The following is a 15,437-nucleotide window of genomic DNA, read 5'->3' on the forward strand; positions in this document are numbered from 1 at the left end:
TAACTTACTTCTCACTGGTCTGTAACGGCCGGAGATAGGTGGACAGCATGGTCTGAAGTTCTTTAGAATATTCATTTTCTGTTTCTAAAATATTCTGTAGCACCTTCAATAAATGATAAAAACGTGTTACTTGCATCCCGAGGCTGCCAGCATGTGCCCTTGGGCAGCTTGGTCAGCGGGGTTCCTGCACTGGGCTCACCTGGCCCACAGTCCCCACACAGGCCACCTACAGCTGAGCAGGGCTGCCCACAGCGAGGCCACGACCAACTCTCCTATCACATGAACAAGGGCAAAGTGAAACAGGAGGCCACAGATGGTCCAGGCAGCACAGCCCCACGCCCCATCCCTTGCCATCATGTGCAAGGAACCAATCACACGAGTGCAGCCTGCATGACTCCACATACAGCAAGTCCCATACCAAAGGCCCGAGCAGCCCAACAAGCCAGAGAAGAGGTGTGTGCATGGGGGTGCACAGGCGTGTATGTCTGTGCGTGCGCATGTGTGCTGGGGAGAGTACAACAGGGAGTGAGGCACAAGGACAGATTGCTTGAATCTGGGTCGTATTTATAGACAGTCCTCAGAACTCATCAAACTGGACCTTTAAACTCATTCATTTTGAGAAATATAAAATACACATCAATTAAAAGGGCAGAAGTTTAGTACTAAGATAGCCTGTAAAACCTGAAACCCATTTCTGCTTTCCTCAGTGAACACCCTAGTGTGAAGAGCCCACACTTCCCGTTACAGAGCAGCCCTTCGGACAGTCATCTCTACAGACAGCACATTCTGTCAACCTCAAAATTAAATGCCCTGTTTGTAGATTAGCTTTAGTCCAAATTCATCTACTACTAACACCTGACAAAGTATACGACTGAACAACACAGAAGCTTTCTCTCAGCACCCACCAAGAGCCCTGGCACTGCTGGCAGGGGCAGTGTGACCCACCCAGGGCAGCAGGTTCTCCAGGACAGAGCCCCACCGCGCATCACAGGCTTGTTCCCACCCCAGGGACCAATGGTGGCACCTCTGCTCTCTGCCAGAGGTTCGAAGGTGGTGCTCGGCAGAGCCAGGGCACAGCCAGGACGTGGCCCGAGCCCTCGCTGGCCTGTGGCCAAGGGCAGCACGCGAGGACTGCCACAGGAGCCAACAAGAGCCGAGAAGGCACTGCCCTCTCGGCAGCACGTCTCCAGCCTGCGGCATGGCGCTCGGTCACCGGGATCACTGGCTTGCTGTCCTTTCTGGCACCTGCCTCTGCTACACGACATGCCCTGCGATCCCACAAGTGACAAGTCCAATCAACCCCACATGACCCCACAGAACACACAAAGCTCCCAGCAGGCCACTTCCCCGTGTCCCTGCAGAATCACCCATGGACTCCCGTGGCCCACTGGTGCTTGCTGCACCTCGGAAGACAGTGAAGCCACTCCCAGGGAGAAGTGGACCTGAGTGCCCAAAGCCTCAGGACCCTGCACCCATGTGGGAAACCCAGAAGAAGCCCCTGGCTCCTGGCTTTGGACTGGCTCAGCTCCAGCCGTCGTGGCCACCTGGGGAGTGACCCAGTGGACGGAAGGTCTTTCTGTCTCCCCTTCTCTGTCTTTCCTTCTCTCTGCATATCTGCCTTTCCAATTAAAAATAAATAATAAATAAATAATCTGTATTTCCAATAAAAATAAGCACACCTTGAAAAAAAAAGTTCTGAGCATAGCCAGGGACTGTGGGCAAAGCAGACCAGGAGACAGGCCTCGGATACAGCCTACACGTGGCCAGTAAGTGCAAACTGAGAGGTCTAACTGCAACGGAGACTTGACCAGTGTGACCAAGAGCACACCCACGCTGGAAGCAAAAGCAGCAGCACTGGGAGAGGGGCTGCTGTCTGAAGGCCAGGAAGCAAAATGCATGGAGCTAGAGTGCTCCCGCTGGCTGCAGCTGTCCTCGACAGCAAACACACCAGACATCCCAGAGAGGGCCACGGCCAGGCCGTGAGTGCCCAACAGTCAGGTGTGGGTGGTCCTCACCATGACCCAACGAAGATGCACACCACCCCCCTCTAGTCTGTGTGCTCCACCCACAGCTCCACCCCACAGCATCCTGGGTCCTCAGCATGACAGGAGTGCTCCAGAACATACCCTGCATGCTAATGGGCCCCCCAGTGAGCTGTGAGAGGGACTGAAACTGCCCAAGCCCTCAGCAGTTTCCTAGGAAACAAAACCAGAAAGGGAGAGCGAAGCAGCCCTGCACCTCACTGGCACCCGAGGGCTGCGGTACATTTGCTAACACAAGAGCCAGCAGCGTCGCTTCAGCCCGGCCTCAGCACTGAGCCCATGGGACCCTGGACAAGCTCATTAGTCTCTGCAGCTATCGTGAGGCAAGAACCTTCCGGGAGCTCTATGGCAGCTGCCACCCTCCCCCCAGAACCTTCCAGGACCTTTACGGCAGCCGCCACCCCCACCCAGAACCTTCCAGGAGCTCTGTGGATGCCGCCATCCCCCCCCCACAGAACCTTCCAGGACCTCTACGCCAGCCACCACCACCCCCAAGAACCTTCCGGCAGCTCTTCGGCAGCCACCATCCCCCTGCCCCCAGAACCTTCCGGGAGCTCTATGGAAGCCGCCACACCCCAAGAACCTTCCAGCAGCTCTATGGAAGCCGCCACTGACATCAGCAAGGGTGTAGAATCAGGCATCTCCCAGACAGGTTCAGTGGAGCTGCTGCTGCCACAGATAAGAGATGTTCACCCTGTGCACAGGCATTGGAAAACTGAACAGAGCCAGAGCCCACAGAGCAGACAGAAACCACGGCCCGGGCTGCCTGGCTGTGCACTAACAGAGGCCCTACGAGGCTCCGCTGGCATGCACAACTCCTAACACACATGTTCACACACTCTACCCCAGAAGACACTTGTTCCCTGGCCCACTGTTGCACATCTCTGTACGACATCCACGTCTCCCGCAAGAGACGAGAGGACAAGGCCGATGCCCAGAAAGCCACACGGACCGACCTCAGGTGCCGTGAGCTGGGCAGTGAGTGCAGCTCCTCCCAGGAACACACTCGGCAGGGCTGGCAGGACTCGGGGCCCAGGCTTCCCTCCCGTGCTGAGCTCCGGTGGCCCACGGACAGCCCACGGGCCGTACACACTCGGCAGGGCTGGCAGGACTCGGGGCCCAGGCTTCCCTCCCGTGCTGAGCTCCGGTGGCCCACGGACAGCCCACGGGCCGTACACACTCGGCAGGGCTGGCAGGACTCGGGGCCCAGGCTTCCCTCCCGTGCTGAGCTCCGGTGGCCCACGGACAGCCCACGGGCCGTCTCCTGCCAGAGCAGGCTGCACAAGTGCTCCAGGTCTCCTCCCCAGGGCCCACGCTTGGAGTCTCACTTTCTGCAGCGCCTTTTCATCCGTCTTCTTGCCCGTCTTCATCTTGGGGTGTGTGTGCATGGGAGTCCACAGGCAGAACTCCCACACAAAACTAGCTGTGGGTCCCCTGTCTCTCCAGCACCAGGCAGGTGCTGCCTCCATCAAGACCCAAACCCCACCCGGGCTCCCATTCACAGCTCTTCCCGTGGGAATCAAGGACTGGAAGGCAAGCGGCACCAAAGCACAAGACCCCCATGTTTCCAACACCCTGTGGCTGTCACGACGCCAGCACCTTGGACTGGCAGTGAAATAAACACTATGTTCTAGTTCTTAGCAAAGACAACTACCTAGGACCACGAAGGCTTAGCTTACAGATTTACTGATGTCAACATTTCCTAAGCTCACAAATTAATGTTTACTTTGCAAACAACAGATCTGAGGGTCCTCAGCACATACAACATGGAGACACTCTCCAGTCCCAGGCCGTGGGATACTGGCACACTACTGTGGCCCCAGGCTGCCCAGGAAGCAACTCCTGTCGGACCAGCTCTCCGTCCAGCGTGTGCCTCTGGGTGTCCAGTAAACAAACACTTTAACAAGAGCTCGTTTCTGATAACTTGTTAAATTGCAGGAACAAGCATGCCACTGTGACATACAACAAGAGCAGGATATAAATCCACAAATACAACATTAAAACAAAAACATAAGATTATAAAAATAGAGATTAGAAGAAAGCACACCCAAACACTCCTGATGGCTTACCCTGTTACTCTGTCCCTCACACTGGAGCTAGGTATCTTGCACGCTGCACCCCTGAGTCTCATGGACATTCCGAGGACACGGTAACTACTCACCGCATTGTAGTAGCTTTTGTTAATGGCAGTTGCATCAAATCCTGTGGGAGGGCTTTTCAGCGTTCCTGATTTGGGAGACACTGGCTTTTCTGAAACAGAAACCCAGGTAGTGATCAGTACCAGCGACAGCAAACGCATGGGGTCTTCCCGCTGCCCAGGCCCTCCAGCTGCAGGCCTGGCAGCAACAGCTAGCCAAGCGCCACCCACCGTGCCCAGTCAGCACCTTGGAAACCACACCGGCCTCAGACTATACTGAGCCCCAGGACTCGGAGCACAATGGCGCTCAAACACAGGACACGGCCCGCTGAGCACCCAGCCCCAGCACTATGGCCTGCACCACTCAGAGGGCTCATCAGAGAGCGTGGGGGGGGGGGGGGGGGGTGGAGGTCTCCTAGGGAGGGGCCACCCCCCTAAAAGCAAGAGTCTTAAGGACTTTCAGGCCAGCAGCACGTGCAGCGGAAAGAAATGAGATGTGCTGTGCAGGCAGTGTGGGGCCGGCAGCATGGGTGGGGAAGATGCTGGGCGGGCAGTGTGGGGCAGGGGCAGGTGCTGGACGGGCAGTGTGGGGCCAGCAGAGGGGTGGGGAAGATGCTGGGTGAGCAGTGTGGGGCCAGCAGTGTGGGTGGGGAAGATGCAGGATGGGCAGTGTGGGGCAGGGGCAGGTGCTGGGCAGGCAGTGTGGGGCAGGGGCAGGTGCTGGATGGACAGTGTGGGACAGGGGCAGGTGCTGGGCGGGCAGTGTGGGGCAGGGGCAGGTGCTGTGCAGGCAGCATAGGATTGGGGACACACCAGGCGTGCACCATGGGGCACCTCCCTGTCAGGCACACTGCCTCAGTAGCTGCGCCTCCTCCGTCTGACACATTTTCCCATCTGGCACACGCCTGGCCTTGGTGGCTGGCCTATCGGGGTCTGGCGGTGTGCCTACACTTCCCCTGCACCCGGCCCATGTCCCTTCTTCCTGTACTGGGGCAGCCACCTTCTGGCTCGCCTCACCTGCTCCTCAGGGCACCAGGGGGATGTGCCAGGATTTGTGGCAGAGACTGCCCTGCCATACTTCTCTGTCCCCTTCAAGTCTCTCCAGCTAACACTTGCTCACTGGATGCTGCCTGTGGTTTCAGGGCCAAATACAACGGCTGACTACCTTGGCAAGACAGGACAGGGAGACAAAAGGATGAGGTGGGTTCGTAGGTCACGGCAGGGGCACCAAGCAGTCATGTCCATCTTCAATGAAATACAAACTACACGGGAGCCAGTGGACAGCAGTGCTATGGGCCATGCAAGAACCACCTGCTAACATAAGGGGCCAGGGCTGGGAGGCATGGGTCCCAGCACGAGCTGCAGAGTTGACACCCTAAGTGAACGCCAGCTCCCACCGAGCTGCTCCTGCTAAGGTGCCTGGCAAGGCAGTGGAGGACAGCCCACGTGTTTGGGTCCCTGCCACCCACGCGGGAGACCCTGCTGGAGTTCCTCGCTCTGGCTCCAGCCTGGCCCAGCCCAACCACAGCCATGCAGGAGGTGAACTAGCAAGCAGAAGGTGCCTACCTCTGTGTCACTCTGTCTTTCAAATACATCAACACAGTGTGTACTTAGAACCAGAGCAATCCCGGAGGAAGGGAAGAAGCCATAAGTAGATGCAAAGGACCCAGGAGACCCTCGGCCACATGGGGGTGGGGGGGCTGATAACCATCTCCAGTCACAGAACTCCACGTTCCACGTGAACACTAACAACCTTCCCTCAGCGCCACTCTGCAACGGATCCACAGGACCTGGTCCTGAGACGAGCCCAATCCCCCCACAGCCCAGGTACCATCAGGCACCATGAAGGCAGCAGATGCACATGTGGGATGAAAATCCACAGGATCGTCTCCTTCCACCAGTCGGCACCTCTGTGCCCATGCTGGCCTGCCAACATGCCTCCAGGCTCCATCCAGCACACCACGGCCTTCCACTCTAGCAACAACCTGTGTTACACAGCGCTCACGCACACCCTCCAGGCCTGGCCTAACAGGCAGCCCGGCGCCAGCCTCTGCACAGAGCCTACTGTGTCAGCTCAATTAAGTATAAAGTCCACTGTGTGGTACGCAAGTGACAAGGAGTGTGCTCGCCACCCTATGCAGACCAGCACGTGGGTCTGAGCCTCACACTGCTGCCAGGCGCGGGTGTTAGTCATTGAGGCATGCTACCCAGCTCGAGACACTTCCACTGACACCACTTCCCAAGCCAGTGAGGAGCGGGAGAATGCAGCCAGCACCCGAGGAGCAGCATGTGAGCAGAGCCTTGGCAAGCACGCAGCACGCGTGCTCCAGTCCCGGCAGCGCATGGCTGGCTGTGCCGTCCTCAGCTGCCCAGCTCGGCCCGCAGCACACTGACCGGCCAGGACTCGGCGCCCCAGGTTCATATAGTAATGACCCCTTGCTCCCAGAGGAGGCCTTGCTGCTTCTCTCGCCTTACACCTACACATGTGTCTCTGTGTGTAAAACGAAGCAGAAATCCATTGGCTTCAGAGAGAACGACGCTAAGCAGCCATTACATCCTCCCAGGAGGCTGTCACGCCCAGCACACCCCCTCCTGACTCCCCGGGAAGCACCCGGCGGTGCGTCCCGTCACACTGATGTGCAGTCGAGCCAAACCACAACGCAATGACAGAAGCCCTGGAGCTAACGGGCTCAGCACTGCCCAGGGAACACACCCCAGGGTGCTGCCACCTAAAGTGGCATGTGTCCCTCCTTTGAAAGGTCAGCACTTGCTGGCTACGAAGTGACAAGTCACACCAGCCACCTCCTCTCCAAGGAGGGAGCTCACCCCAGAAGCAAGACGCCACAGAGACCCGAGAGCTAATGCTGAGCCTGGAATGCCCAGGCTTGTCCAAGCATCCACTGGATGTCCCCATTGCACACGCGGTGGCCAGAGCACGTGAAGGACAGAAGGCCACCCCCAAAGAGGCCAAGCCCTGGCTCAACGGCCCACCAAAGCATGTTGAGAACAGCATGGGGCTGCCAGACAGGATTAACACATGCACTGAATGGGAAGCTTCCAAAGCAAGCTGCCTCTATGTCAGCACACGGCAGCCCTGCAAAGAGCCCCTGCTGCACGTACGCAGGGCTCACTCGTGTGCACACACAGGATAGCAAACAGTAAAGTCAGCTCTGTAATGATAGCCACAAAGTACAACAGTCAAGATCAGCAGGTGTGAGATGACCAACAACAGCAAGGTCACCAAAGCAGACAACATGGGTTAAAACCAGAGCCACTGTGGGCTCCACAGCACTGCACGGGGTCCCAGGCCCAGGCCCCCAACACCAAGTTCCACCAGCAGCCAGCCCTCAGTGACCGAGTTCCACAGCACTGCACGGGATCCCCGGCCCAGGCCCCCAACACCAAGTTCCACCAGCAGCCAGCCCTCAGTGACCGAGTTCCACAGCTCCAGACGGGGTCCCCGGCCCAGACCCCCAACACCAAGTTCCACCAGCAGCCAGCCCTCAGCGGCCGACCTCCCTCCACCACTTACCACTGGGCTTGACCTCGCGCACGTAGTTGCTGGGGAACCAGCCTGTCCTGCCGCTGAGCGTGCCCTCCCACCAGCCGCCTTCCTCCACACGCGTGACATGGATGACATCTCCCTTCGTAAAGGACAGTTCATCTTCGTTGGTCTGCTGGAAATTAAACTTTGCCCGTACAACCAGCTGATTGCCGCTATTATCAGTCATGTCCTTAAAAACAGAAAAATTGCACAGTATAATTTACCTCACCACAAAGGCAACATGGCTGCCTAGAACATTCAAACAGGAGGAAAATAATGATGCTTTCAACATCTTTAGTCTGCTTTCTCCCAAGACACCTGGGCTGCCACCACCACCCAGCCTAGCCCCCAGGACCCTCCTGGTGCTGTGGAAGGGCTTACTCATCCACCGTCCCAACAGCTGTCCCCTCATTACTAGCCTCTATGAAGAACCAGCACCCCACGGCTGCTTTCCTGATGCTCCACGTATCCCACACTGCTCAACACACCACGTGACTACACAGTGTGCTGTTTGCCTCCCCGCACAGGGTCAGGCACTTCCCACCTCTCACCCAACAGGGCTGCGCTGAAAACCTGAGTGCCCACCAGCAGGCCTGCACCCTGAGTCCCAGCCTGAGGCCACCTGGCCACGCATGGCCTGTCTCCCAGTCCTGCCGGCATCACTGCTCTGAACACTGCCTGGCATGAGGTCCTGGAGACCTGTGCACCCACACATCTGTGTTTGCAGGGCACTGAGAAACACATGTCCCTATTTTTTAAATGTTTTTTTTTCCTTCTATTTTATTTTTAACTTGTGATACAATTCCACAGACTCTGGGATTTCCCTTACCCACTCCTCAAGTTCCCTCCCCCAACTTATTTCCCCTATTATTACAATACTATAGTCCTTCATAAGCAGTCCTAAGTCCATCATTCTGCTATTTAAGTGTGTCCTGACATTGCCAGTACAGACACTGTATGTAAGTCAAGGTATATCCAATTGCTTCACTGGGAGTCCATCTTTGTCCGGAAGCAGAGACGCATACTGTATTGTGTCGGGAGCACTGCACGTGTGCCCTGCCCTAAGATGGCACCGAGGCCGTTCCTCCTCTCAGAGCTTGGCGGTAAACAGGTTTCGGGAAGTGCCTTCTGATTGGCCCGTAGCCGCATGCCTGGCGCGTGTGCTGTGCGTGATCAGATTTACGATTGGTGTGCCTGCCGCGTGCATCGGTGACCTTTAAGCTGATTGGATTAGGACTGTATGTAAGCGGTGGGGGTTCCGGGTAAAAGCAGGAAGAAGAAGGAGACGGAGACGGGGACGGACGGACGGACAGACGAAGAGGGAGGGCAGGGCACGGCTGGGACGGACAGAAGACTGGGGCCGACGAGGAGACTGGGGAATGAAGCAGAGAGAAGGAAGAGAAAGGGAAGAAGAAGGAAGAAGTCGAGCCGACTGGCTGGGAAATGGACTGGTTGGAAGAATAAAGTGCCTCTTGAAACAGAGCCTGGAGTGTCGGGTGATTTCTTCTGCGAGACGGGAGACCCCGATAGTATTGCATTCTCACATCTGGATACGATGGTCTCCATTACACAGTTACTATACAGCCCCTTAAATGAGAAGCCAAAAAACAAAATCAACAACAGGAATAAACAAAACAAAAGATTTACTGAATAATCAATATGTTGACAAAGAAAACAAAATCACTTCTTGGAGAAAATGATGCTACTGTGTGAAGTATGAGTCAGTAAAGAATTTAACAAGAGAAAAGAAACTATTTTGAAGAAATGAAAATAAAAAGTATCAAAACCCATGGGTTGATAGTGCCTAATATCAGTAACATATAGTGTTTGTCCTTTTGGGATTGGCTTAGTTCACTCAGTATAATGGTCTCTAGTTGGGACCATTTGGTTGCAAATGGCAGAATTTCATTCTTTTTTAATGGCCAAGTAGTATTCCACAGAGTAGATACACCACAGTTTCTTTAACCATTCCTCTTAAAACGGGCATCTGGATTGTTCCCATGTCTTTGCTATTGTGGATTGTGCTGCTATAACTATAGGATTACAGGGGCCCAGTATGGTGGCCTAGTGGCTAAAGTCCTCGCCATGCATGTGCTGGGATCCTATATTGGCATCAGTTCTAATCCCAGTGGCCACGCCTCCCATCCAGCTCTCTGCTTGTGCCCTGGGAAAGCAGTCGAGGACGGCCCAAGGCCTTGGGCCCCTGTACCCACATGGGAGACCTGGAAGAAGCTCCTGGCTCCTGGCTTTGGATCAGTTCAGCTCGGCTGTTGCTGCCACTTGGGGAGTGAATTAGCAGATGGAAGATCTTTCTATCTCTCCTTCTCTCTGTAAATCTAACTTTCCAATAAAATAAATCTTTAGAGATAATAAATAAATCAATATAGGATTACAAATCCCTTTCTCATATGCAGTATTCCTTTCCTTTGGATACATTCCTAGCAGCGAGATGGCGGGTCATATGGCAGGCTTGTCTCGAGCTGTCCGGGCACTCTCCATACTGACCTCCACAGTGCTTTACTGGTTGTACTAGCCTGCACTCCAACCACGGCCCCTAGAAAGGTCCCACCATGTTGAACACAGACTCCATAAAGAGTATCTCACAGTTCTCACTTCCTCACCTTGTCACCTACACTGGGTGACTACCATTTTTTTTTCCAAACTGACAAGAAACAACTGCACCCCATGTGTTGAGCAAGCCACCTTCTCAGAGGATGGTACAGAAAATGGTAGACACGTTTAAACACAGAGAGAAGCATTAGCCAGTGTGAAGCAGAGAGGGCACATTCCAGAAAATAGGAGAGGACAGCAGAGGGTCACTTAGAGACTGACAGACACAGGAAAGCAGCGGACACAACGGTGTGGTGTTGCAGTGATGGACACCCCAGTGGCATTCAGCAAGCGGTGATTTGAACTGCACTGGCAGCTGGAACTCCACCAGCAACAAGGTGGGAGGGGAAGTTTACTGGGAGCTCAGGAGGTGAACCCAGACAAAGCCATCCTGCTGGTCTGTTTGATTTGACTGAGAGCAGAGACAGAGCGCACGCCACAGATGGGTGGTGCGGGAACAGGGTGGATTTCACAGCCCATTCTAGCCCCAAGAGCCGAATTGGGCGCCATTTTGTAACAGGGAGGAAAAGGGTTTGGGACAGAACTTTGCATGCACTGAACTGGGAGTGATCTCACTTCTGGCTCAGTGAACTGCAACAATGTGGCATCCTAGGGTTCCAACCAAGATAGGTCCAGGTAGCCCTCAGACCTGACGGCCAGCAGATCAAGAACTCTAGTAGTGGCACATCAGGTGCCATTTTGTACAGTGTGGTAAAGAATTTAAGATTGCAGGGACAACTGTGAGCTGCGCATGTGCTGAGCTGGGAGAGACTCAGCTCAGTGCACTGTACTGGTCCCACAGGAAAATAATATCGACAATGGCATCGTGCTGGTCAAAATAGGTCCCTGTGACCCTCAGACCTAACGGTCAACAGGGTCCTGCAAGATTATCACCACCAACAACCTAGCTATATAGGACACATGGTGTCTCCCTAATCCTGGGAGCTGCTCCAATCAGAAGTGGGAGGAAGGTTGTACAGACAACAGTGCAGCCTCAACAAGATATCACAGGAGGTGGAGACTGCTGAGCCAGGAGCTGGGGCTAAGGAGACCATAGTGGAAATCTAACCTAAGAACGCAGACCTGGAACTCGCTGGAGGGAGTAGCACAAGTGACTGCAAACAAAGAGCCATGTACCAATTGCAATAAGTAAAACTGAACTGTAGACTTGTGGATTACAGAGTTTAGAAACCTGCCTTAAGGAGAAGAATCTGATAACCAAAAGTATAATGACCAAGAGCAAAAGAAGAGACAGAGGCACAATGAATATTACTGCAGACTCCCCTGCAGAGGAGCAAAAGCTTTTGCCAACCTGAGTTCACTGAGGAAGACATCGAGAAAATGGGGGATACAGAATTCAAAACACTTGTTATAAAACTTCTTATCAACAAGAAGCACGTAAAGCAAGCATTCAAGGAATTTAAGGAATATATCACACTGGAAATGAATCAAATGAAAGCTGATATATCAGAAATGAAGAACACAGTGGAAAAAATTAAAAGTACAGTGGAGAGTCTCCAAAATAGAATGGATGAAGCAGAAGAAAGAATCTCAGAACTGGAAAATATTTCCTGTCACCAGGAGAAAACAAACAAAAAGCTGGAAGCAGAGCTCAAACAAGTTAAAAATAAAAAAAGTATTCAAGAATTGAAAGACACTGTTCAAAGGTCAAATGTAAGAGTTATGGGAGCCCCAGAAGGTACAGAAAGAGAGGCTGGGATTAAAGGTGTATTCAATGAAATAATAAGGGAAATTTTCCCTAGAGAAAAATTTTTGAATTATTTGAACTTGAGAATAACCAAAAATAATCTGGAGAAATAACTAGGAAACAACATCCAGAAGAGGCACAGAACTCCCAACAGGGTTGACCAAGAGTGGTCTTCACCACAACACGTGATCATCAAATTCTCTTCAATTGAACATAAGGAAAAGATCCTTAAATGTGCTCACGAAAAAAAAAATCAACTGGCATAAAGGAATGCCAATTAAATTCACAGGAGACCTCTCACAGCAAACTCTACAGGCCAGAAGAGAATGGAGCAACATATTCCAGATTCTAAAAGCAAAAATTGGTCAGCCCAGGATAATGTACCCAGCAAAGTTTTCCTTTGACTTTGAAAATGAAATAAAATTCTTCCACAGTAACAAAAAGTTAAAAGAATATGCCTCTTCCAAACCTGCGCTACAAAGGATACTTAAAGATGCTCTCATGACAGAGAAGAGGAATAGCACCCACTAAAACCAAAGGCAAATGTAAAGAACATTCCAGTAAAATAACAACGAAAGACTAAATCAATGAACAATCCATTGCTGGGCCAGCGTGGTAGCCTAGTGGCTAAAGTCCTCGCCTTGAATGCACAGGGATCCCATATGGGCATTACTTCCAATCCCAGCAGCCATGCTTTCCATCCAGCTCCCTGCCTGTGGCCTGGGAAAGCAGTCAAGGATGACCCAAAGCCTCAGGACCCTGCACGCGCATGGATGACCTTGAAGAGGCTCCTGGCTTTGGATCAGCTCAGGTCCGGCTGTTGTAGCCACTTGGGGAGTGAATCGTCGGACAGAAAATCTTCCTCTCTGTCTCTCCTCCTCTCTCTAAATCTGACTTTCCAATAAATATAAATAAATTTTGAAAAAAGAAAAAAAGTCCATTGCTAAAATGACAGGACCAAATTATCCATTCATATTAACCCTGAATGATAGTGGCTTAAACTCTTCAATCAAGTGTCATACATTAGTAGGCTGGATTAAAAAAAAAAAAACAAAACTCATCTATTTGTTGCGTACCAAAGACATATTCCACCAACAAAGATCAGCAGAAACTATATTTCATGGATTCTGATTTTTTTTAATTTAGTTTCACCTCTTCAAAATGCCTTCTCATTAAATTCTTCACTGACTCAGAGATCATACAGAGCATCATTTTCTTCAAAAAGGTTCTTAAGTTTCTTTTTCATTTCTTCAGTGACACATTAGTCATTCAGTAGCATGTTATTTAACTTCATGGTGTTCATTTCCTTTTTCTTCCTGTTGACTTTGTTTTGTGGCTTGTCATTTAAGGGGATGTATAGTAACTGTGTAATGGAGACTATCATATCCAGATGTGAGGATACAATGTAGTATGCATCTCTACTTCCAAAGACGGACTCCCAATGAAACAATTGGATATATCTTGACAATAGGATGTGGGGCTCTTTGCCAGTGTCCATGTCCGCAAAGATGGACATACGACTGTTAATGAAAAACTACACTACAGTAATGATATAGGGGATCTCAGTGGGGGGTGAGGGAGGGAACTCTAGGAGTGGGTAAGGGAAGTTCCAGGGCCTGTGGAATCGTACCACAAAATGATAACAATAATTTTAAAAAGTTAAAAAAAGAAAAGAAAAAGAAAAAAAAAACTATCTAGGAGCCCTCATACAAGTGCTGTTTTTGTTAACTACATTCATTAAAAGTTGTTTTGATGTATTTAAATAAAGTTTTTTAAAACAAAAAGAAAACAAGAGAGAGACAGCACACACCTCGCTCGGGCGGGGGGCAAGCGGGCGAGACAGGGCTCTGCAAAGGCAGGGTGGCTAATGACAGAGCGCCCAAAGGCAGCCTCGCCAGCCAAGGGGGCAGGCAGCAGACAGCCCAGCAGGCCCCATGGGAGGTCTATGCAAGGAAAGCTGAGCAGGGAAGCTCAGCCCAGGCCCTGCAGGAGTCCTCCCACACGCTCCACACGCTCCACTGACCCACGGGAAATACCTAAGGAGCCAACGGCCAAGGTGCAAGGGGCCGTCTCCACTGCTCTTTTACCTAAAAGCAATTCTCAGAGAACCACATGACATTTGAAGAACACAAAGACCAGGCTCCCGGCCACAAGGCCCACGTCAAGACCCCAGACTAGCTCAGGCACCTGCAGCTCCGGTAGCTAGACCACCCTAGGCAGCGTGCCTGGGCAGGGGGTGGAGAGGCTCCCCAAGCACGGAGCTGCTGCCCAGAGACCACCACTACCCCCTTACTCCCGGGCAGGAAGCCATCGTCACGTTTCCTTGTCTCACCTTTCCTGTTCCCACCCCCCCCCCCCGCACCTCTCCAAAGCTGCCACATGCAAGGCTGGCATCCCAAGCAGATGCTGACTCAAGTCCCTGCTGCCCACTCCCGATCCAGCTCCCTGTAATTAACCCACTTGGGAAAGCAGCAAAGGATGGTCCCACAGCCTTGGGCCGGGCACCCACCTGGGAGACCTAGAAGAAACTCCTGGCTCCAGATCAACTCAACTCTGATCATGAAACAACTCTTGTCTCTCCCACAAGCAGACAAGAGATATTCCATCTGTGGGTTCACTCCCCATACAGCCAAAACAGCCAAGGCTGGGCCAAAATGAAGCCAGGAGTTTGTTCTAGGTCTCCCACGTGGGTGCAGGGTCCAAGAACTTGGCCGTCTTCAACTGCTTTCCCTGGCCACAAGATGGAGGTGAACTGGAAGTAGAGCAGCTAGGACACAAACCTACACCCATATGGGAGGCTTAATCTATTACATCACTACATTGCAGCACCAACCCCAAAAATATACCAAGGAAAAAGAGACTGAGAGAAAGCGGGGAAGGAAGGAAGGGAGGCAGGAAGGAAGAAGGCAGGAAGGACAAACGAACAAAGAAACCAACACATAGCCAGGCCTGCAGACAACATCCAGCAGAGTGCGAAGGGACAACAGCACGCGGCCTCTCCCCACAGGGTCCAGGTGCCTGAGGACAGGGCAGTGCCCAAGCACAAGGCAGCAGGGAGAGGGGTCGGGGGAAGGCGGAAGACCGGAACTCCGTGAACTCGCTCCCACTGCAAGTTCCCTCAGGCAGGCAGCAATGTCTGCCCGCAGCTGTCTGACTACCAGATGCCAGCAGGGCCAGGAGGACCATGCCCCCTGCGAGCTCTCAGAGCCCCCAGCCGCTATGTGACCATCACAGGAGGCCGTTCAAGTGGCATCTCACGGCTGTTTCATCACAGCAGGGCCACTGTCAGCAGTCAAGCCAGGGCTGAGCAGCAGGTGCACCAAGCAATCTTCCCCACCCCCCACACGCCAGGGCCAGGTTAACTCACCCCTTCTGCTGATATGTGGAAGGCAGATT

The 15,437-nt window shown here is 52.8% G+C and overlaps 1 protein-coding gene across 4 annotated transcripts in view; it reads right to left on the bottom strand.

The window, feature by feature from the left end:
* The window catches only part of ARHGEF7 (Rho guanine nucleotide exchange factor 7), a 104,678-nt gene that overhangs the window by 30,594 nt on the left and 58,647 nt on the right, over positions 1 to 15,437 (bottom strand). For all 4 annotated transcript variants that reach the window (XM_058670801.1, XM_058670798.1, XM_058670799.1 and 1 more), the window contains 3 exons: positions 7,712 to 7,913; positions 4,204 to 4,292; positions 9 to 103 (listed from right to left, as the gene is read on the bottom strand). In XM_058670801.1, the coding sequence (XP_058526784.1) occupies positions 9 to 103; positions 4,204 to 4,292; positions 7,712 to 7,913 (386 nt within the window). The remainder of the gene's footprint in view (positions 1 to 8; positions 104 to 4,203; positions 4,293 to 7,711; positions 7,914 to 15,437) is intronic.

This window comes from Ochotona princeps, chromosome 12 (assembly GCF_030435755.1).
Source record: "Ochotona princeps isolate mOchPri1 chromosome 12, mOchPri1.hap1, whole genome shotgun sequence".
NCBI classification, from domain to species: domain Eukaryota; kingdom Metazoa; phylum Chordata; class Mammalia; order Lagomorpha; family Ochotonidae; genus Ochotona; species Ochotona princeps.